Genomic DNA, 21,230 nt, shown 5'->3' with positions numbered 1-21,230 from the left:
TATTGTCCCCCTAGAAGATTATAGAAGATTAACCCGTCACTCAAAATTCGTACAAAAGCAGCCGTTTCGGTGGCTGGAACGACTAGGCTAGAGTGCCTTTATGTGCGCTTCGCATAGAGTGATGCCAACTGCCTGTTTCCCTTTCCCACACCCTCTTCCACCGCCATTTTGTTCCTCTCATTGTTTCCCCGTGCGCCGGAAAGTGGCCTTTGTGTCCATCGGTAATCCCATCCGAGGGGGAAAATGCTAATCCTCCCTCCGTGGGTTCCACAACGCTGCTCCGAACTTCTGAGATAAGGTGCTTGTTTCCGGGAGGGTTATAAGCCTCACGGATTATCGCCGAGGAACAAAATGGCTGCTGGGTTGTCGGCGAGTGGTATTACAAAGGGTGGCATCACCCTAGCAAAGCGCACATGAAGGCTCCCTAGACTAGGCCATCCTCTCTATGTCAGCCTCGCCGTAGCTTTGCTCGTCTTGAGACGACCTACGTCACGATTGCGTTGGATGTCACGTGCTCTAAGGTGAGCCTTCTCCGAGCGCTTGCCAGAGTGGGCCGTTTATAACGAAAAATACAGCCACCAGGATCAAAATACAAACGTACGATTGTCATTTACGGATATTGTGGATCATGTTCAACCTATTTTTGAATACGACTGGAATATTTCAGATTTCGTTGAAGTATCCCTTTAAGGGTTAAGGGGCAGATTTGGAATATGTTGCAATTTCGGAGGAAACGGGGAGGGGGGGGGGGGAAGTATAAATATGAAAATAAAATAAAAATAATGACTAAGTCAATCTAAATAACAATATAAATTCAAAAATATAAACTAGAAACAAAAAGGTAACGCCCAGTACATAAGATACACTATTTTCAAATTCGATATGTTTGTAATTATGAAATGGCAATGTAATTGCGAACCAGAAATTCACCAGGCGTAAACCAAAACGCATTTGAACTTTTGCATGTTCCCACAGGGAAAAGGCTAAGAAAAATGAAAAAAAATCTGATAAGGACAATATGCAACAGAGGGCACTAATCCCGATACACGTAAGAATGCCAAATAATTCTAACGTAGTTCTAATAGCCGCGTTCCACTAGAGCGACAGACAGCAACAAACGACAGCAACAAACGATAGCGACACACGACAACGAGCGACAGACGACAACGACAGGCAGCCTGTTTGTTGGAGTCCGCCGTCCCACCTGGCGGACACTACGCAGAGCACGGGGGCAAGGAAACTTGTTTCCTAGTGGGACTGGAGTTGTCAACAAAACTCTTCAAAATACACAGACAAACAGTCTGGCGACGCGGTTTTCGCGTTTTGCTCTTTGGGCATAAAACGCGCCGACAAGCACGGTGAAAGTGGAGACGATTACATTATTTTTTTATTAGAGCTTCCGCTTCTCTTCATTTGCCGTTGGCAACTTTCCGCACAGTCGTGACAACCGACACCACACTTTTTCCGAACTAGAATACCCGAATCGTTCCTTTTTTTTGGCCGTTCGAGGCATTCTAGGTGAGCGCCACGGAATTTCACGCCGATTTTGAGGATGTTTATAACTTCATATTCCAATGATAGAGGGCAGGCGTTTTTTGGTTGACAATACGGCATCCCGATTATCACAGAACGCGATGACAAGTCTCTCGCCTGCCGGAATGGCTTGCCGCGGAACGTCGTGTCCTAGTTCGTGGTGAGCGGTCTTACTTTGGTCAGTCCTCGCACATGGGTGTATCCATCCTCATGCAGGGGCCTACACTTCGGCGCCTTGGAGTACCACTTCGCGCACCATGTTTTCGCGAGCAAAACTAGTCACAGCGAAATCCCTTTCGCAACACGAGCGCCCGGTGCCAGCCAGCAAGCCGCGCCCGCGACCACTACCTACAATCGAGGGACCGGAACTCCGGGGCCGGGAACGAGGAGTGGCCGCCCGCCAAGGGCTTCTCGTTCCGGGAGGGAGGGTAGAAGGGTGGGAAGGGAGGCAACAGAAGGCATAAGCGGGCGAGGAGGATAAGTTTGTCTCCGAGAGACGCTCCTCAGTGGGACTGCTTACTGCGCTTCAAGTCCAACGACAGACAAGAACTCGTCCGTCGTCTGTCGCTTGTCGGCGCTTGTCGGCGACTGTCGCGGGTGTTGGTCGTTGCAGTGGGACAGCATCGAAGACACGGAACTTTGTGGTGTCGTCGGACAAAAACCTGTGTTTGTCGCTCTAGTGGGACGAGGCTATAACAAAGTAATTCTAATAACTTTCAGAATGATTGCGTAATTAAAAAGAAAAGATTTTTAGAGTTGCTGTGTTTCTATCTCGGTTCCACTTATGTACGTTGTTTTTCATGGCGCGGTTCATTTGCAGAAAGAGTGTATCTGCATTGGCTAAAGCGTGACGCCAGTCTTAGCTGATATCTATCTGTCAAAGTATGACAGAGGCTTTAAACAAATGTTGGAAGCCGATGCCGTCCGCATTTTTAGGTATGTGGATGATTTTTTGGTGCTGTTTCACCCACGGGAAGTGTCCCGGAAGGCTTATTTTGCATAAAAAAATGTTGGGAGTATTTAGGGCCTGCTCCGCGGGGTTACACTTTACAAAGGAGGATTCTGTAAATGATAACTTGCAAATCCTGGACCTTACACTATCGCTTCAGCAATCTGTGTGCTGGTGTTATGCTCCGAGATCAAAAAAAGTGTTTGCTCCCTTACAGATTCAACCATTCGAAGGTGGTTAAAAGAGGTATAGTTTTTACCTGTCTCCGCGCATCCTTGGCGAAGTCTTGTCCACACAGGATGGTGGAGGATTTCACATCCCAGGTAAACAGGCTGAAGAAGGGGGGTTATCTATCGCCACTCCTGAAGGCCCGTTCACACTGGACAATTTCTTGCGTTTTCTTACGTTACGTTACGTTACGAATTCCTTACGACGACTTACGAGCGCCCGTTACTATGGCAACCAGCGACGCAGCGCCCGTCGTAACGTAACAGAAGGAGTTGGGCTCCGCTCAACTTTTCTTGCGACCGCCTACGTTCAACCAATCGGGACTGGAGGAAGCGAAGCCCCTGCGCATGCGCGCTGAGCGCGGGACCAGTCGCTTTTCAAAATGGCAGCGCAATGTGGTCTCCCGTCCATTCACCAAGCCCTCATTGCCGAGGTAGAAAAGTACCCATGGCTCTGGGACGCCCGAAGGCCGGAGTACCGGCTGCCAAGTATGAAAGAGAACTCTTGGAAAGCCATCGGGGCCTCTCTGAGTAAGTTTCGTCGCATTCTTCTGTTCCAAAAATACGAAAGAGTTAGACAAAGAGGACGGACAGGACAAACATTGCACATGCGTGAAGGCGCGTACGGGAAGCTAAAATTCGTCTCGAAGGTGTATTGGGTGTATTCTGCGGTACGGTTCAAGAGCGGGAACGAACTATATCGCCCGATTTTTGCACGGCCCGAGTGTTAACAAAAATCACAGTCCGACTAGCGTGCGCTCGCAACTACGGTCAGCCAGAAAATACTGGCGCCGGAAGTTGCAACAATTTATGGACATACTGGAAGACCCTCAAATAGTAAAAAATAAAAAAATAATAAAAACGGACGAAGAAAACAAAATTTTAAAAGCGGCTGAATTCCTCACCAGCTCGCCTGCACTTTATCACTACAAAGAATTATGAAAGTTCTACGTTTTGTCGTACATCTTATCGTGCAGTGCAAGAGTAGCAAGCTGTCACCCTCACGCTTGAAAATATGTTTGGTTTTGGGGTGAAACGTGGCAGAAAGCTTTATTTGAGATTAGTTAGTAAAAAACAAAATCAAAATATTTCTTTTTCAAGTTGTACTAACAAGTTTTTAAGCATTGGTATGCAACTGGAGCAGCTGTTACTAAAGGTTGTACCATACCAACTGAAATGGTGGCCACATCAACTGAAATTTCGCATGTTGAATGGAAGTCTCCATTGTGGGGGATGCTGAAAATTTGGAAATGACTACAGTTTGGCCTTCTATTACAGAAATGGATCCTGCCGAGTGCCTTCACATGTGGCAGAAGATTAGAGAAAGGTACGGGCGGGAGTCAAGAACCAGCTGTGGCCGCAGTGGTGCTGGGCGAGATGAGGTGCAGCGGCCCAGCTGGGACCTCTTCCAGTACCTTCAATTTTTAGCTGGCCAGAGACGTCGCAGAGGGTACTGTTTGTTCTCTACAAGGTTTTATTGACAACTATAAATATGATTTCTTTGTGTTCATTCAATATGCTGTTTTCTACTAGAACCAAGGCCCGCAAGATGGTTGGCAGCGCTGGCCCTGCCACAGGGGTATTGGAGACACCAAGGGGTATGTGAAATAGTTGGCAACATTGACTTTTAACAAAGTCTGTTACTCTCAATTTAGAAATCAAAGTACATTTAGGCATTGGTGTGTGAGTGGTTTCATGAATTTTGTGCTCACTCATGTTCAACATTTACATTGTGTTTCAACATGCAGATCTCCTCATGGGGGTCTACACGCCATGTGGGGGAGGTGCCACCGAAGACATGGCAGAGGAAAGTTGTGAAGCCAACCTGGACGACGTAAGTGCATTGTCTTGAAGCAACCTGTTTTAAGTGCAGTGCAGGAATGTGCCCATTTTCTTTGTAGAACTCCCTCGATCGTAGCCTGCAGCCAACGGGCACCTGCCAGGTGTTGCTGACGCTGGAGGGGGATGGCCAGCTGCCCAGCCCATCTCAGCTGGACCCGACTCCTCCGGTGTCACCACCCCAGGTGGCCCCAGTGGCAGCACCGATGCAGGCTACGGTCTTGCCCGCAGTGCCTCCACACCCGCCTTCAAGGAAGCCAGGCCGCAAGATTACCGCCTCGGAGCGTCGTGCCCGGGAGGATGCAGCGCTGGGCAAGGTTCTTAGTGAATCTACGAGGCAAATGGCCAACACATGTAAAAGGCCACACATTGATGCCTTAACCCCAGAAATGGCACTGGGGTTTCATTTTGCCAACGAGCTGGCGGCCCTTCCACCACATCTGAGGTGCCTTTGCAAGGAGAAAGTACTGAAGGTGTTCCACGAATTTGAAAAAAGAAATCTAGTAGAAAAAGGCCTTATGTCTTTAGATTAGAGTAGAAAATGATATTTTTGACAAGGTTTGCCTATACAGTCATGGCTCATTAATATGGAGACCTCCATTCCCTGAAAAAATCATCCGTAATAACAAATCGCAGTCTATACCCGTTTTCACCTCAAGAACCGAAGTAAAAAAAAGTTTGGCTCCTCGCGGAGCATCACTACTTTTTCCTTTTATGAGGAGAATTAATATATATGTAGGTGCATTTTAGATTAGATATATGTAACCTTATCAAGATGTATACGTTTCAAGCGCCAAAAGCATCGCTTCTTCCTCCGACAACCAAATATTGTAAGAACTACTACGCCCGGCGTATGAACAATGCGCAAAACGTCCTTTTTTTCTTGAGGTGAAAACGAGTATAGAACGCATGCAATTATTAGATAACGAGCGTAGACAAGATCGTTCAGCCTTTCCACTCTCGTGAAAAAGGAAGACCAGCGGAGCTGTGCTCGATACACTGTGTGATTCTTCTTCGTCGTCGTCCGTTTTTCGCGCTGTTTCCTATGATGAATTCCTACCAACGCGCCCAACTATCCATTTTTCTATTATAGCTGGAAAGGTTGCCGCCATCTACGATCGACGGCGGAAATCATTCTGGTTGTGTGCTTGCCGCCATTGGTTATAGATGGCGGTAGCTGTCCAGGCAGGTTTGTGTCGACATACCGGACACGATCCTGGGGAACCTAGCCCTTAACAGCTCCGCTGTAAAAAAGCAGGGTATATTTAACCACAAATTTATAGGATGTAAGTTTTCAATGTTACTTTTCGGCCCACTTTTCTGCCGAGACAGCGTGCACAGTCAATCTTGCAAAAGTAAAGCCAAGCTTTTTTTTTTATGAGGGGGTGGGTTTTTAACATATTGCACATGTCCTGAAGTCTTTTCAGTTTTGAATTTGTATATCTCTTTTTTTGAGCTGAGCTAACAGCTTTGTTTGCTTACATTTCACACTTGCCATGGCCTCTGACCATTTTGCTTCCCACCAGATATTGTCTTTCCCACTTCCTAACTGACCACAAAACCGTGCAACCTTGATTTTTATGCACTAAGAGTGCATCTGACAAATGAATGGGATTTATCACATGCCGTCCTTGACCTCAAACAACAACCGGGGGGCAAAGGGCACATTAGGGCTGAAAACCTTACCATCTTTAGGTAGGCAGGTCTTATCTCAAGACACGCCACAAACATTTGTGTACAGACTGTGACCTCTAGGGTTCACATTGTTTGTGTTGACCTATTTTAGAAAACTTTAATTCATATTAAAGAGACAAGAATGCATGTATATTCCCAATTCATTCCCCAAAAAAGTGGTCCATAGTTCGGACTGTGGGTTTCTATATTAACGGGGCACAATTACATAGCAGCAAATCCCTCTGTAAAATTTTTTTTCAAAATTGCAGAGCGTTTATAATAACAGGGTCCATACTAATGAGATGTGACTGTATATACTTGTTTGCCAAACTAACCTCAACCTTGTCAAGTTGCCACTTTATTTTCGGGAGGGCCATTTGAGTATAGAAGTTTTAATAAATTTGATTACAAACAGGAACACCACATTTATGTGGTGTTCCTGTTCGAGTAACACGGCTACGGTTCCCATTGTATGCCTGTTTGTATAAACAAGCATACAGCTCAGAAAGGAAAAAAATAACGGGTAAGCTTTCATGTATATACTCTCCAAGAATAAATAAGCAGATATTGCCTCTGTAGATAAAAGAAACCTAAATAGTACCTTGAATTTAGAACCATATTTAGATTGAAAACAACAAACCTTGCCCAATGATTTCATGCCAGGTAAAAGGCCTCTTGCAATATTTTTTACCCTTTTAGTTTCCACTCTTGTTGCTTAATGGCTTCCTACTTTGCTGGGTGCATTGAAACTTTATATTGTGTTTTTGTTTATATTGAGACCTGCCAACCAAGTGCAATATGTTTATTTTGTTCCTATTTACTTTAAGTGTGATAATCTATTGTCATTGACAGGTCAAGAACGGAGTATGAGTGGGAGAGGAGGAACCAGACGGGAGGTTGGAGCTGAGGTTTTTCCTCTCCACCCCAAGCTTTCACCCACCCCCTCCTCTCCCACTCGGTTTTTATTTTCTTACTGACTACAGACTACATATGTACTTCTTTTCTTGCTTCCCAATACAAAGTACTCACAGCTAGTACTTACCAAATAAAGAAACTATTTTGGGATAGTTCTGTGTCATTTAATTAACACATTTCTCTACATAATTTGTCATACACAAACTGAAAAAAATGAATGATCCCATTGCAAACTATGTCGCATGCCAGCAAAGTAATGATGAATAATATAGACTATCCGAGATGCTATAATGTACTATAGTGACCAGTATGCTGGCTGCTATAGTACATCAGTGCATGCCAGCACTCACTAAACTAAAAAAAAAAAAAGCAATGCCTACAGGCATATTCTTGGTATATTTTGTTCTTTCGTTCTACGACCATGCATTGCTTGAGGCTTGCACCAAAGCATTTGTTTTTATGTCCCATAATTTTGCCATTTACCTTTAGCTTTTATAAATATGCCCCAGTGTGATCACACATTATACTTTTCCTGCATTACAATTGTCGCCTGTGTTCCGTATAGGTTTGGTCAGCACTTTGACCAAATCTCGGCTACTTGGTGCTTGCTTCATCAATTTTTGGGCACCTCTGGCAGCAGAAAGCAATACTGCCTCGAACTCAAGGCTGTGAAATCATTTATGAGGTCAAACATATTAATGGTAATGCTCGATACAGAATGCAGAGAAACTGACAACACTTGCAACTATTCCAACAAAATGCTACACAGCAAATAAAATGGGGTCACCGAAAAAAGAAAAACATATTTCTGGCAAGGCATGGGGAAAAAACAGCTTCAGCCAACCAACCCGAGCATCGAACTGAGACCTGTAGCAAGCTCCTGTTGGTGTGTATTCCTACTTGGGACAACCAGACTGGGTGGAGCGCTTTCTGTTCACTCAAGGCCAAACGAAAAATTCCTCATTACTTTGGATTTTTTGAAGTCACATAGTGCCAATATGCTTGAAAACCCACAAAGCATTTTTGTCACCTCGGACATGTCACACGTAATTCAGAGACAAGTTAAAGCGAAAATTTCATAGTAAGATATTTGAAAGTACGCTTAAAAACAATCCTCTGGAGAAAGCAATAACCTGAAAGAATATTTAAAGCACCCGGTCAAAGGCGACTAACAAATTCCGTCTGGTTTTCTTCGCGAGTTCCCCAAGACAACCAAAAATAACTGACTGTTTCAGGGACTTCCAACGCTGTTATTTCACTGACCTTTCATGTGTATACGAGGTAAGTAAGATAAACAGAAAACGAGTAGTCTAACAATGATACTGCGCGTCATTAAAACTAATATAAGATATGTATTTCTCTGTGGATCGCATTTCCATGACCGGATGACGACTAAACAGTCGTGCTTCTCCTGCGTTAATTTTCCTGCTCAACGAAAAAATTGCTGGCACTCATCTTTGCTCCATAAAACACATCCAGTGCGCCAAGGTTGAAAGTGCATTATAACTTCATTAAAAATATTTCTAAATATTTTACATATAAGTGATGGCGTATTAAGCACTGGACAATAGTTTCTGAAATAATAAAAAAAAATGTGCCAAACGCACAAAAAAACATGAATACACTACATTTGCACGGCACGAACAGCTACAGATAGTCGAGCAAGAAACTTCATTCATTTTATGGCGGCCATGTCACGTCGTCCCAAGATGGGACGTGATGGGACGTCATCCCAAGATGGGATATGGCAGCGGGTGAAAAGGTCCCCAGGACCAAAGGTACAACTAGAGCGACTGTACATTGTGATAAATAATTGGTGACGATGCCAACAGGGCAATTTCCCGGAAATAACCTTTGCATATGCAGTGAGTGGCCTTAGGGACAACTGGGTGCTTGGACAGCTGGTGTCAAGCCTTTGTAAACATTTTTGTACTGCCATGTAACTTCGCCAGCGGGGCAGCAGAAGTACCGAGCGTATGTCTGCCTCACCTTCTTGGCATCGTCATTGTACATGTTTGAGCTTGTGCGGCCCACGTCTACAAGGGCACCGCCATCGTTCACCTCGGCCCTCCACTGGCCAAGCACGACATCCCCAAGCACACCTTCTTGGTCGGCATAGCCAGCAGGGCAGTAGCGGCGTTCCCCTTGCTCACTCTCGTCACACGTCCTCAGGTAGTTGTGCAAGCTGACGCATGCCCAGACAATCGCTTCCAGATTCTCCTCTGAGGCCTGGATCGGCTGCCTGAAGATGCGCCATCTTGCAACCAAGATGCCAAAGGTGTTCTGTATAACCCTCCGTGCTCGTGAGAGCCTATAGTTGAACACCTTTGGCACCACCGTGAGGTCTTTCCTTGGATAAGGGCGCATGAGGTTTGGGAGCAGGGGGAACGCCTCATCAGCCACAAACACGTAGGGCAGCTTAGTGCGTGTTCCAGGGAGGTGTGCAGGGGGGGGAAGGTCAAGGCCTCCAGTCATTAAGGACTGCCCCATTTCGGAGCCCCGAAAAATACCCCCGTCGCTGAAACGACCTGGCTGGCCGACATCCACAGGTGTAAACTTGTATGTAGCATCACAACTTGCAAGGAGGGCGATGCTGTGGAATCCCTTGTAGTTGTATGTGTCGGAGCCTGCGCCAGGGAGGGCTTGGATGGTCACGTGTTTCCCATCCACAGCTCCGACACAGTTGGGGAAATTCCACAGCCTTGCGAAGTTGCCTGCCATCCGCTCCCACTGGGCCATGTTGGGAGGCTAGAACAATAATGTACTTATGAGTTGTGGTCAGTTCGACCGCCACATGAAAACCACACTCAAGGCACTGGACCGGACGCCAAGAAAACAAGAACGCTGTTTCAATAGAGAATTCAAGGCTAGGTGTTTGTGGTTACAGAACACAATACAGTTAGAAAAGCAATTCACGAAACTCGCAACATCCGAAATGGCAGCACAGCCCTTGCTGTGGTTTTTCCAAATATTGCGATGCTGCTTATATTGTCACGTCCGCACTTGCTTCCACCACCAAGTGTCTTCCGCGACTATGTTGACAAGAGGCTTATTTTGCTATGTGGATTGCAAAGGTCGATCTAACGCAAAAGTTAACCTACCCTAGCCTGGGACGAGGCCGTGTCAGAGCTAAAAGCAGCCGCCGAAAGGCTGCGGAAAAGTAGGTGCTGATGAAATGTTTCGAGATATGTGAAGCATAAACTCATATTTTCAAGCTGATTAAGCAGTCGACGTATAATTGTGTGCAGATTGTGGCAGCTACGACAAGACTACCTCACCAAAGCATGTGTTTCTTTGGAACAACCACTATTGGAGTCAACATCAGCAGCTCAGGAAACAGCAGACGCAGAAATATGAAGCAAAATCTGGCATGCAAAGCAGTCGCGGCCCCGCATAAACTCATGTTTTCGAGCTGATTAAGCAGTAGACATACAATTGTGTGTAGATTGTGGCAGCTACGACAAGACTACCCCACCAAAGCACGTGTTTTTTAGAACAGCAGCTATCACGGTCAACATCAGCAGCTCAGGAAATAGCAGACGCAGAAATATCAAGCAAAATCTGGCATGGAAAGCAGTGGCGGCCCAGCATAAACTCACATTTTCGAGTTCATTAAGCAGTCGACGTACAATTGTGTGCAGATTGTGGCAGCTACGACAAGACTACCTCACCAAAGCATGTGTTTCTTTGGAACAACCACTATTGGAGTCAACATCAGCAGCTCAGAAAACAGCAGACGTAGAAATATAGAGCAAAACCGGGCATGCAAAGCAGTCACGGCTCAGCAAAACCCTATTTTTTAAAGCGTTGTTTCATCGCTACTTCTAACACTCTGGCTGCGGGCACCTGGAAGAGACGACAAGGCGCTGAGGGACACCTTGTAGGAAGCATTCGCCATCCTAATTGGTCGAGGGCATCTGTCGCTTCCGTAGGGAGACACACAATAGCACGAATGTAACGAAAAACGTATATGCCGTCACAAACTAGCCTCACAGGTGTTCGGGTCGTTGTCAAAAGTGATGTTCGGAGGGACTGTTAGCATTTAGTAACCAGCATTTTAACCTACCTTTTCACCCTTTTAAAGGGTTACATTGTTCCGTTTGTGATGTGACGCAGGCAAACGAAGCGCGCTGTTCCGGCTGACCCACATGCGTGCCAGTATGTCAAGCCCGTTCTCATTCTTCGTATACAGCTTTGCCCTCCCGGTTTCTTTTGCTGGAAAGGTGCTGAGTTTCATTTCACCTCTGGTATTAGTGACACCGTATCACCGTGAAATTGCTCGTGCGCATCAAAGGCCTCCTGAGTTCGCTGGAGCCATGGCCAGAGCAGGCTCATCTCGCCAGGTGAAGCAGGCGAAACTTGCCTGTTTTGCGGCGGCACAACTGGAGCGTTTGCCCAGCGTTGGTAGACGAGCACAAAAACTCGTGCGAAGAGGGGCGTACGAAATGACGGGGATGGAGGAAGTAGCATGACGTTTTGAGCAGATAGCCTCGCGGCTTCGTCGTGCATTCGGTTGCTACGAGCTGGTGCGAGCAGACTACAAGGAGATGACGCATGGAAGAACACGTTAGGGGTGTTGGCCATCCTCATTGGCTGGGGAAATCCATAAATTCCACACTGCTGCACGGAACTACTGAGATAGAGTATAGACACGAGCCATGTTTTGCTTGCCTTTCGGAGCATACACAATAAGGGCTGTGTTGCACATGCCTCATGCACTGGTGACATAGTTAAGTGCTGTGCTTACAGTTCTGTACAGTGGGTCCAACACCTTATGCAGCGCCCGACAGGTTTCCCCAATAATGAGGGAGGTCGTTGAACGTCCGATCCTGTAACAGGATGCGCAGATTCTCTGCGAGGATCCGTGCGCCAGGTACCTGAAACATTGAAATTGAGAGCCACCATGAGCACATGTAAACAAGGAGGTGGCCTAACAAGTCAACCTTACAGCGGTAAGTTTCAATAAGCCTCCAATTGCATACAAGTGGACTGGAAAACTATGCCAGTAGTTGCTATACTCTGTTTCACCTTGTGTTGTACCGCAGGAAAGGCTACAAGCGCGAGCTCCTTGCTCTATGGCGCACCTCGGCAGCACAAGCTCTCGTGCACCAAGGGCAGCTGCCAACACTATGAGCTCGCGCTTCTAGCCTTCGCTGCGGTACAACATAAAGTGAAACGGAGTATAGTAGTAGTCTAGCATATAAAAGAAGACAAAATCACAGAGAGTAATGGTCGTGCCATCTTCTCACCTACCTCCTAGGCGATTTTAAATAAGAAAATTAGTTTACAGAAAGTTCATTTATAAATTCCTGTTATTCGCTTCGTCTACCTTTCTGTCTTGATTGAACTAGTTTGGTGACGAAGACCATTGAGTAACCTTCAAGGAGACTGAAGCGCCGTTCACACTCTTGCGACCAAGTGAGACTGAGAGAGACCAGACCGGTTTTTAAGCCTCTTGCAATATCTTAGGACCAGCTCCGCTGCAGCGCACCCGGTCCTAAAAAATCGCAAGAGGCTTCAAAACTGGTCTGGTCTCTCTCGGTCTTACTCAGTCGCAAGAGTGCGAACGGTGCTTGAAGCGGGTAAAGAATTGTGCCAAGGTGAAAATAAAAAAACATAACAAAAATAAACTCTACAAGTGAGGCCCCTCCTCGCTTCAGCATGGTGCAACACAAGACTGCTGTGGTGTTGTGACAAAGTGAGATACAGGTGGAGCATCCCGCCTAATGCATACTTCAGCACAGAAACAGGTCTATTATGTTGACGAAATGTTCAGGGATGAAAGTGCACATGCGTTAAGTTTCAATTATCAAATCTCTACAACCGATGTTTCAATATTGGGGGAGGAAGGGGGAGGGCGTCTGCCACGCAAACAAAACAACCAACAACCTCGTCAGCAATTCAGTATCACAGAAAATATGAGCTACAACAGCCCTTCATGCTTTCGCGTACATATCTCTGTCCGTTTCAGGAGAAGTTTTGATCCATATTAGACCTGCAATACAAAGTTCAGGTACCACTCTTCCCACTTTTTCGCAGATCAAGAGATAATAAGGTTTACTACATCCGCACGAATAGCAAATAGCAAAATTGACTGTTGCAACTCATATTCGCGGTAGTACGTTCGGAATCCCCCGAATGTAATCAAGGTATGTACTTCCTATAAGGTGTCCTGGCTTACCGGATTGTTAGCGATAGCCGCTCCGCTGGGGAGATCGGCTTCCTCCAAGGAGTTTCCTCTCGTTGTAGTTGGGGCCCAACCAGAGCAAGTAGCTGGTCGAACCTGCACAAAAATAGCAGTGAGCTCCTGTGTGCGCGGCTGGCTTCGTTTTACAAGCGATTCCTAGGGAGGAACACACACACACACCTTTGCCGCGTCATCCTGAAGTACTGGAAGAAGTCGCTCCCGTTGTCCAGACGCATATCTCGAACGAGGTGATGGAACTCGCCAAACGTTTCCCTCGATCGAAGAAGGAACCGTATCCACTCTCGACAGTGGCGCCTTCGTCGAGACCGCAGAATCATCGCAGCGGTGGCTCGCGCTATCAGTGCCCAGTCCGTGTCGCTACCGGATTGAGCAACGTAGCTCTCGATGCACTGAACAAACAGCGCATGCAGCATATCGGGACTTTCGCAGTTCGAGGGAGACATGTCACTGCTACAGACCATACGACAGTCGACCGTACGCTCGCTGGCCGCCATGTCTGTCAGTGTTGCCTGGCTAGCTCGCTTGCTGTTGGCTAATCTCGGACAATACAGGTGATTTGCTATTGGTCGTTGCATGTTTTCAACGGAGCTTTTACGGAGCAGTGTGAACGTGCTGTACGCAAGCGGAACGTAACGTTAACATAACATAACGTAACGTAACTTAACATAACGTAAGAAACGGCCCAGTGTGAACGGGCCTTTACAGGAGTGGGTAAGTCACTGCTGCAAAGGCTTCGGGGGACTACTGTGGTCCCAGATAATTCCAAGCCGAGAGTGAGACCGGCAGTGGTGCCCCAGAGCTAAGGCTCTGTGTTGCCCTACGTACGCAAGGTCAGCCACAGGATTAAGGTGGTGGAGAGACACAAAGTCCCGGTTCTTTTCTCCGCCCCCGAGAAACTGGAGAATTTGTATGGTAGAATTTATAGGGGAGGGCAGCACACGCAGCGCGATGCAAAAAAGAAACACAAAAAGAAAAAAAAAACAGTTTGTAGCGTGCGAAGTGGGACTTGTGTATAGAATACCGCTATCGTGTGGTAAGCAGTGTATTGGACAGTCTGGTAGATGCGTCCACGATAGACTAATGCAGCCTGCATTATCTTTGAGGTCGTTCCTTGCCGTCGCATTTGGCGATTCAATGCGACTGGTATGGGTGCGTGCCTAAGTTTGAAGAGACAACAATAATGATGCGACACAACCACAAGAGGACGAGGGAGAGAACGGAGGCATTTTATATATCACGATGTAGGGTCAGTGCCCCCTCTGTTGCCCTCTATCAAAAAAAGATAGAATATCTCGTCCAGTGGGAACGTGGTGTGTGGTGACGTGGGTGTGGTGGATTGTTCGGGTTTTTTCGCGGCCCTTCCTGTTTCTTTTTCCTATTAAATTTTAGTTGTAAGCCAGCGCTTTGTCTGTGAATAAACTCTTTTACTGGTCCGTCGTTTGTTCTCGCTGTATTTTCGTTCCGATGCATCAATAACTTGCCCAGATTTCTACGCTATAACAATTCAAGTGGGGAGTAGCCGATGGAGCTCTTCGCACTGTTTCTTTGTTTTTCTCCATCCGTCGTCTGATGCTACAGGGTCACAGGTCATCGTTCCATTGAAGCATCCCCGCCTACGCCATGGTGCACTGTCATCATTTCAGCTCGACTTGTGGTGTAGATGCAAGTAGCTCTTGACAAGAAGCTCTCTGAACCGTTTAGCTTCAAGTAAGAATGCAGTTACTACATTCGTTTACTAAGTCAACTTTGTTGATGCTGTGATGTAAAATGCTGTTTTCATTCGTTCTTCATCATGTAATTCTTGGCGAGAATTTTTAATACATAATTCATCTTGCGGGGATAATTACATCATGCACAATTTCGCGCTTAATAGTAAACCCTATCTCGAGAATTATACACCTACAGCGTTCTTGTATCCTACATCATTGATTTTATGAAACAATAATTCGCCAGTTTAAGAAAACCAGCTTCCTAACCGCTAAGGCCTTTCTAGTCTAGGAGGTTGTTGCCTGACCCCTGCTCTAAGGTAAGCAACAGGAAGGGGTCCGCCGTAGAAACAAATCTCGCGCCTCCTTGCTGCAGACGCGAAACTACGAAAGCAATCTAGAGGACTGCCGCCGGTCGCGCAAAAAGAGCAAAAACATCCGGGTTATCGATCTGTCGATTTTCCTTTGGCGTCAGGAATTTTGACGCAAGTGAAAACGCATCATCGTAAAGGGCGCAAGCAGCCAGACAAAAAGATAGCGCCTAATCCCAAAAGAAAAGGACGATTCCACCGCGCCCCCGCATCAACATGCTATGCCCAGAATGGGCTAGGTAAAGGGTCAAATGCAAGATTAAACGTAATATTAACACGTTTTATTCCTTTTTTTGTTTACAAAAAAAGCAACAAAAAAAAAAGAAAATATTTTAATTGCAGTAGCGACGGCTGATGAGCAAAAAAGACTGAGTAAAGCATGGCTTCTCAAACCGATTTAGGGTTGTAGTTTTGGACACTGCAAGGCCCTTGCTGCTTCCTGTACACGTTGCGGGAGGAAGGCGTGCGGTTCGGTGTGGGTGGATAAGGAACCCGGCATTATAAAGGATGTTTCAGTTCACTTGCGCCAAGACTTAAAAGAAAGCTGGTGGACGCTACGCTTGTTGAACCAATGCAGGATTGTTCATAGTCCTCTCGTGCAAATCCAGAGATTTCTTGTGATAAGCTAAGATCGCTGATTAATACTAACTGACTTTTAAACTCTTAATTTGTACGCAAACCCCGCCATACCAAAGTTTTAGAGTAAGTTGAGCAACATCTTATCCTGTCATTTCCATAAATAAAGGTAGCCTTCATGTGTATAATATTGTTTAGCTTTTCTTTAAAAAAAGATCAAAGATCCTGTGCTAGATTTAAAAATTCCACGTACCGTATCTTCCGGAGTATAGTCCGCAGGGGCGAATATGGGGTCAGAAATAAAAGATTTTGCTTATGTAGCCCGCACCCGCTGCATAGTCCGCACGCTGGACATTGTCCGCACTTAGTGCCTAATCCGAACGTAAAAATGATCACAGAGAGCACACCTTGACAACTGCTTGCTGCCTTAGCTTGCAAAGAAGCTTGTATCACATATGAATCACTATTATTATACTTTGTTACTCATAACATCCTTCGCGTCTTGTCACAGTGAACGATGTAGAAAATACAAAACCTTGTATAGTCCGCACCCGCAGATAGTCCGCACAGGGTAAAATTTCAACTTTTAAAAAGGTAAATTCCGCGGATTATAGTCCGGAAAATACGGCAATTACCGGCTGGCGAACTGGAATGGTTATAATAAAAGATAAATAAAAAAATCGCCCATGTATTGTTTTGTCTGTTTTTTAGCGGTTGAAAACATTAGGCACCAAAAAGGCTACGTTAGTAAACATGACACTACGGATTGGTTTTCAACGCGTCCTACAGCGTTCGTATTAAAAGGATGCGCTCAAAATAATATTTAAAAAAAGTCGGCTTGTTTATTTGCGTTCACAGCCAGTTTGGCCCATTAAAAAAGTAACTTGTCTTGCTCAACTGAACAATACTGCGTTTGTTTGAAACGTGCAGTGCTCACCATGTTTTTAAAGTCTCGGCGCAAGCTAGCTAAAAAGAACACCATGCCTGCATTTTTTTTCTTGTTTTTTGCAGTGAGAACGAAATGAAAGCGGTGCTTTTTCCAACTCATTTTATTTCCAAAGATGTAACACACTACACAGTGACATACTTTTTATTAATGTCAAGTTTCCATACACACTGCTCTTCATCGCCACCCGACGTGCAATTGAGAATCACGCCTGTTAATTCTAGGAAGTTACACTTATTGCCCTGTTAGTGTGGTATTACAGGTTATCGGATTGTAAGCTCGAAATACGGGCACTCCACAGGTTATCATGAAGGCGAGAACGCAGTCGAGGGAAATCTGTTTCCATGCGATCCCTTGGAACCATCTTTCAATGTCATCTTGTACGTAATCGTTTAGAATTTCTTCATCATCTTTCGTCAAAATGCAGTTTTTCTCGAATCCCAATATGTCCTTATTTTGCTCCGCCAGTTCCTTTACTTTATTTTCAATCTGATCTTCCACGTCCTCCACTATTCTTTTCAAATCAGTTTTTCGCAGCCACAAGTCGCATCCTATAAAATCGACCAGATACCAATTAATCGAGAACATCGTACAGACAGTTTTGGGCGACTGTGAAAGTACTTAAACGTTGCAAAGCAAGTGACTACCAATTCAGGTTTCAGGTTTTATTGTGCGTAGATCAGAGGTAAATACATTAGAAATATTACAGAACAATAAAAACAAAAATCAGTTGCGGCGCGGAGAGCGGGTGTAAGTCAACTCTATAAAATAAAAATTTCAGTTGTCAGTCAGCGCTTGTCGTGTGTACTACTCTTGTGCCTCTCTGTTTTTGGTGCTGTTTTTTTTCGAGTTTTTTTTTTGCTCTTGTTAATTCCGTCGTCACACAAGCAGTTACTAAGCTAAACAAAGTTTAGATGGGCATAGTGTTTTCTGTTATGTCTTTAAACCCCAGACCCGAGCCGTTTCACCACACGCCAATAAAGTAACAAAATACGAATATCTCATTGAATGGGTGTAGATTTTTTCTTGAAAGAGAGATGCAAAAGTAGACTTTGAATATTTTTGTTTTGTAGTTAAAGCTCAGCTGATTATTCTTACACTGCGTTCCGTAACTGTCCCTGTTATGTTTTTAAACCTTATATGTTTAGGTATTCTTTAGATATTTATTTGTATTGTGTCCAGAGACAACCCAGGCCTTAGTTTTGGTACACACTCATACACACATGCACGTGCATGAGAAAAAAACAAAAAATAAAAAAAAAACTGACAGAAAAGCCGAACACTGATATTATCCAATGTGGATGATTTCTATACTTTTCCGATCCAACTTACTCCCAAAAATGTCAACCACCGCACTCCGTGCATTCAAATATCTTTAAATTAGTAAAATGTGGGCAATTAACACATGTCTTGCACGTAAAAAGTGTTGTGGTGACGACAATTCACGGGAGGTACATCTAAAAAAAGCAAAGAAACAAGTTTGGGGCAACGTATTCTGCTATGTGCAGTTTTAGACAAAAATACATAATCTCGAGAATTCCGGCGCCAGTATTGGCTAGTTTAGCCGAAATAACATTGACTCGTAGATACAAAAGAACCGGGTGCCGTAATAACAGTCGTATTCTATACGTGCCCACTTTCTCTGCACATGTTCTAGGCTAGCAGGGCTGGTCAGTCCCAGACAGTTCGAAAATACAGAGACAAACTCTAGTTTCGATTGAACAACATATGCATAAAGCCGGACGAGGCATAAAGTCTCTTTGAAATGACGGATTATAGCAAACACGAACCTAAAAGGCACAATCAAAAACTAAGGAAATTTGACATATGATATAACTAAGGAATGATCAATATAATCTGCTAAGTCATGTACGCAATATTCACGTCGCAGCAGTTGATTGTCTTGTTTATACAAAAAATTAAACGCACACTTCTTGCGTGATTAAAAAGAGACGCGTTTTTTACTGTTTAGACGTATTTTTGTTGCGCACCATATGATGAGATCTCAGATATGTCCTGCAGCAGTTCACAATCAACATGTGATCTTGCTTCGTTTGAAGATCGTAATATAATCATGGAACTGAAGCAAATTCTGATGTTTTACACAAAGAGAGACATCATTGGGAAAATGTTAAACGGCAAGTGTCCTGGAATAGAACAATGAGGAACGCGAGATGATATCTGTGATCTAGATAACACACCGTTAACACGAGCGTTGTTGATGCGCCAGAAAAGATATGATGAAACCACGAGCATAATAGCAAACGCACCTCATATTCCGATAGCTTGTGCACACATAGGTCATGGTGCAAAATGCCAATTGCTTTGGTTAAGTCAAAATAAATCTCGTCGACTTGCCCATAGTTGGCAAATAATATGGCCAATATCACTCAGCCTGCTAAGTTAATTTCAACACTTTCAGACTTAACGAAACCTTTTTGCAATTAAATTATTATTTATTTACAATAACTAGAAATCTGCACTTCTACCACGCTCTCAGACAGTTTGAGAATGTGGTAAATATACATGATGTTTCATTTTAATTTAATCATATACCAAAGGACATGAAAGGTACACTAATGCTGTTTGTGCGTACGTGTTTTAAAATCAGGGAGTCATATTATAGTGGGCTAACCGTCACGGTAAGTCGGACAGTTAACTAAAACTTGCTAGGTAACTTTTTAGTTAGTGAAAATAGACGTATGGTTCCAATTTAGAAACATGCTATGGGTCATTAGAGACTACTAAATTATAAAATTCTAGGACTTAATGCACATGTAAAGTGTGGAGGTACGCTAAAGTTAGCACTCGTGCAACAGGCACAAGGCTGGCCATACGAAAGGTGAATGACTATTATCCGCGCTAAGCCTAGGAACAAATTTTTGTATACATCGTTTCACCTTCGCCTGACAAAGAGCGAAAACTGCGGCTCCTTCGAGCTAACCAGAGTGACCATGGTGAAGCACGTGACAGCCCCTAACAAGGACAGACGGGAGAGAGCACAACCCGAGAAGTTCGAGAGGAGAAGAAGAAGGGACTTCCCTCTTAACCCGAACCCTGTTTTGTTTGTCCCAGACGTCGATGTTCTCCCCTCGTAGATTAGCCCGTCGCAAAAAATTAGTCCAAAAGCGGCTTCCCCTTCTCTCTTGCTCATGGCTTTGACAGTACTGCGTGCACATTGTGAGATAGATTATAGTCAAGTGTCTTGCTCTGACACGCTGATTCGTTATCTCGGAAAGTAGCCTTAGCCGTTTCCCAAATTATGGTGAGATAAGAATGGATGCAGCTGTTTTGGTCACCGGGAAGCTTAGATGGCCGATGGTGTTCTCTTCCTAAATTGAATCTTCATATTATCGCTGACGTGGGCTATTCACTTTTAGGTGTTTGCTGCACAAGCGATGCATAAAACATCTAGTATGTTGTTGTTGTTTTGTACTAGGGCCCATCTCTTATTCTCAATTATCTTGCAAGTTTCTTACTTAGCGCGAACTTACGTTGAAATTAAGTAGCGCTAGAATTCTGAATGTATTTGAAATCACACACGACACCAGCAGTATAAGACATTTCACTGCAGTCCTGCGAAGTCATCGTCTGCAATCGTATTTGAACCAATGTTGATTTTGCGCGATACTGAGCGATGTTTGGTGCACTCGTTTTAAGTTGAAACAAAAGTTTAGTACCGAGAGTACCCCAGTTCTGGTTAACATATACACATGGGCCTTTAAGGCATTGAAGATTACCAACGGGTTTAGACGCGACCTTCGTAAACTGAACATACCACAAAACGTAGAGGTGATCTTACACAGGTAGGACGCGTCTAGGCGCAAGTCTGAATATAAACATCGCAAACTAAATCCTTCGTAATACACCTTATGAACAGCTCGTTTTATTCAAGATTCCTGCGCTAAGCAACCTTAATTTGTGTGTTTTTTCTTCTGTTACAAAGCAAACTGTAGCTTCTCTACTTATTTAAATTAGCGAAATACAAGACGATGTGACTTTAATCTCGCTGAAGCTTTAACGAACTTACCTCCTTCGGCTGCGGGACTCCTAAGGATATAACATTGCGGCTCGTTGTATACGACATACATGTCAGCATAGTCACCACTTTCCGGAAAGGGGAGCAATCTATTTAGAACATTCTTCGTAGAATCAGCGTAGGCCCGTGCACTCAGATGAGGATTTACAGCATTTCCTGGTTGAGAAAATAATTTTCGTGATTCAAATTGAATATACCACCAACAGAAAGAAGCTCCACGCTTGTCGAGTATAAAACCTGAACTTAC

The 21,230-nt window shown here is 44.7% G+C and overlaps 3 protein-coding genes across 4 annotated transcripts in view; 1 reads left to right on the top strand and 2 right to left on the bottom strand.

Annotated features, from left to right (window-relative positions):
* The first annotated feature begins 4,135 nt into the window (after positions 1-4,135).
* On the top strand, positions 4,136-5,122 carry LOC121838001. Of its 2 annotated transcripts, XM_042293951.1 has the most exons (4): positions 4,156-4,159; positions 4,243-4,307; positions 4,458-4,543; positions 4,611-5,122. In XM_042293951.1, the coding sequence occupies exons 2-4, from the start codon at positions 4,259-4,261 to the stop codon at positions 5,079-5,081; spliced, it is 606 nt and encodes a 201-aa protein (XP_042149885.1). In that variant the 5' UTR covers positions 4,156-4,159; positions 4,243-4,258; the 3' UTR covers positions 5,082-5,122. The 2 variants fall into 2 exon arrangements, with proteins under 2 accessions (XP_042149884.1, XP_042149885.1); XM_042293950.1 differs by having other exon boundaries at positions 4,136-4,307.
* A 3,657-nt stretch (positions 5,123-8,779) lies between these two features.
* Positions 8,780-9,876, bottom strand: LOC121838225 (protein ANTAGONIST OF LIKE HETEROCHROMATIN PROTEIN 1-like). Its single transcript, XM_042294322.1, has one exon. The coding sequence runs from the start codon at positions 9,874-9,876 to the stop codon at positions 9,013-9,015; it is 864 nt and encodes a 287-aa protein (XP_042150256.1). The 3' UTR covers positions 8,780-9,012.
* A 7,302-nt stretch (positions 9,877-17,178) lies between these two features.
* The window catches only part of LOC120850081, a 29,541-nt gene continuing 25,489 nt past the window's right edge, over positions 17,179-21,230 (bottom strand). The window contains exons 6-7 of the mRNA XM_042293899.1: positions 20,975-21,139; positions 17,179-17,495 (exon numbers count right to left, since the gene is read on the bottom strand). Of these exons, the coding sequence (XP_042149833.1) occupies positions 17,179-17,495; positions 20,975-21,139 (482 nt within the window). The remainder of the gene's footprint in view (positions 17,496-20,974; positions 21,140-21,230) is intronic.

The sequence above is a fragment of the Ixodes scapularis genome, unplaced genomic scaffold (genome assembly GCF_016920785.2).
Source record: "Ixodes scapularis isolate PalLabHiFi unplaced genomic scaffold, ASM1692078v2 PGA_scaffold5__190_contigs__length_132052651, whole genome shotgun sequence".
In the NCBI taxonomy this organism is placed as follows: Eukaryota; Metazoa; Arthropoda; class Arachnida; order Ixodida; family Ixodidae; genus Ixodes; species Ixodes scapularis.
This window is presented reverse-complemented; position numbering and strand designations above follow the sequence as displayed.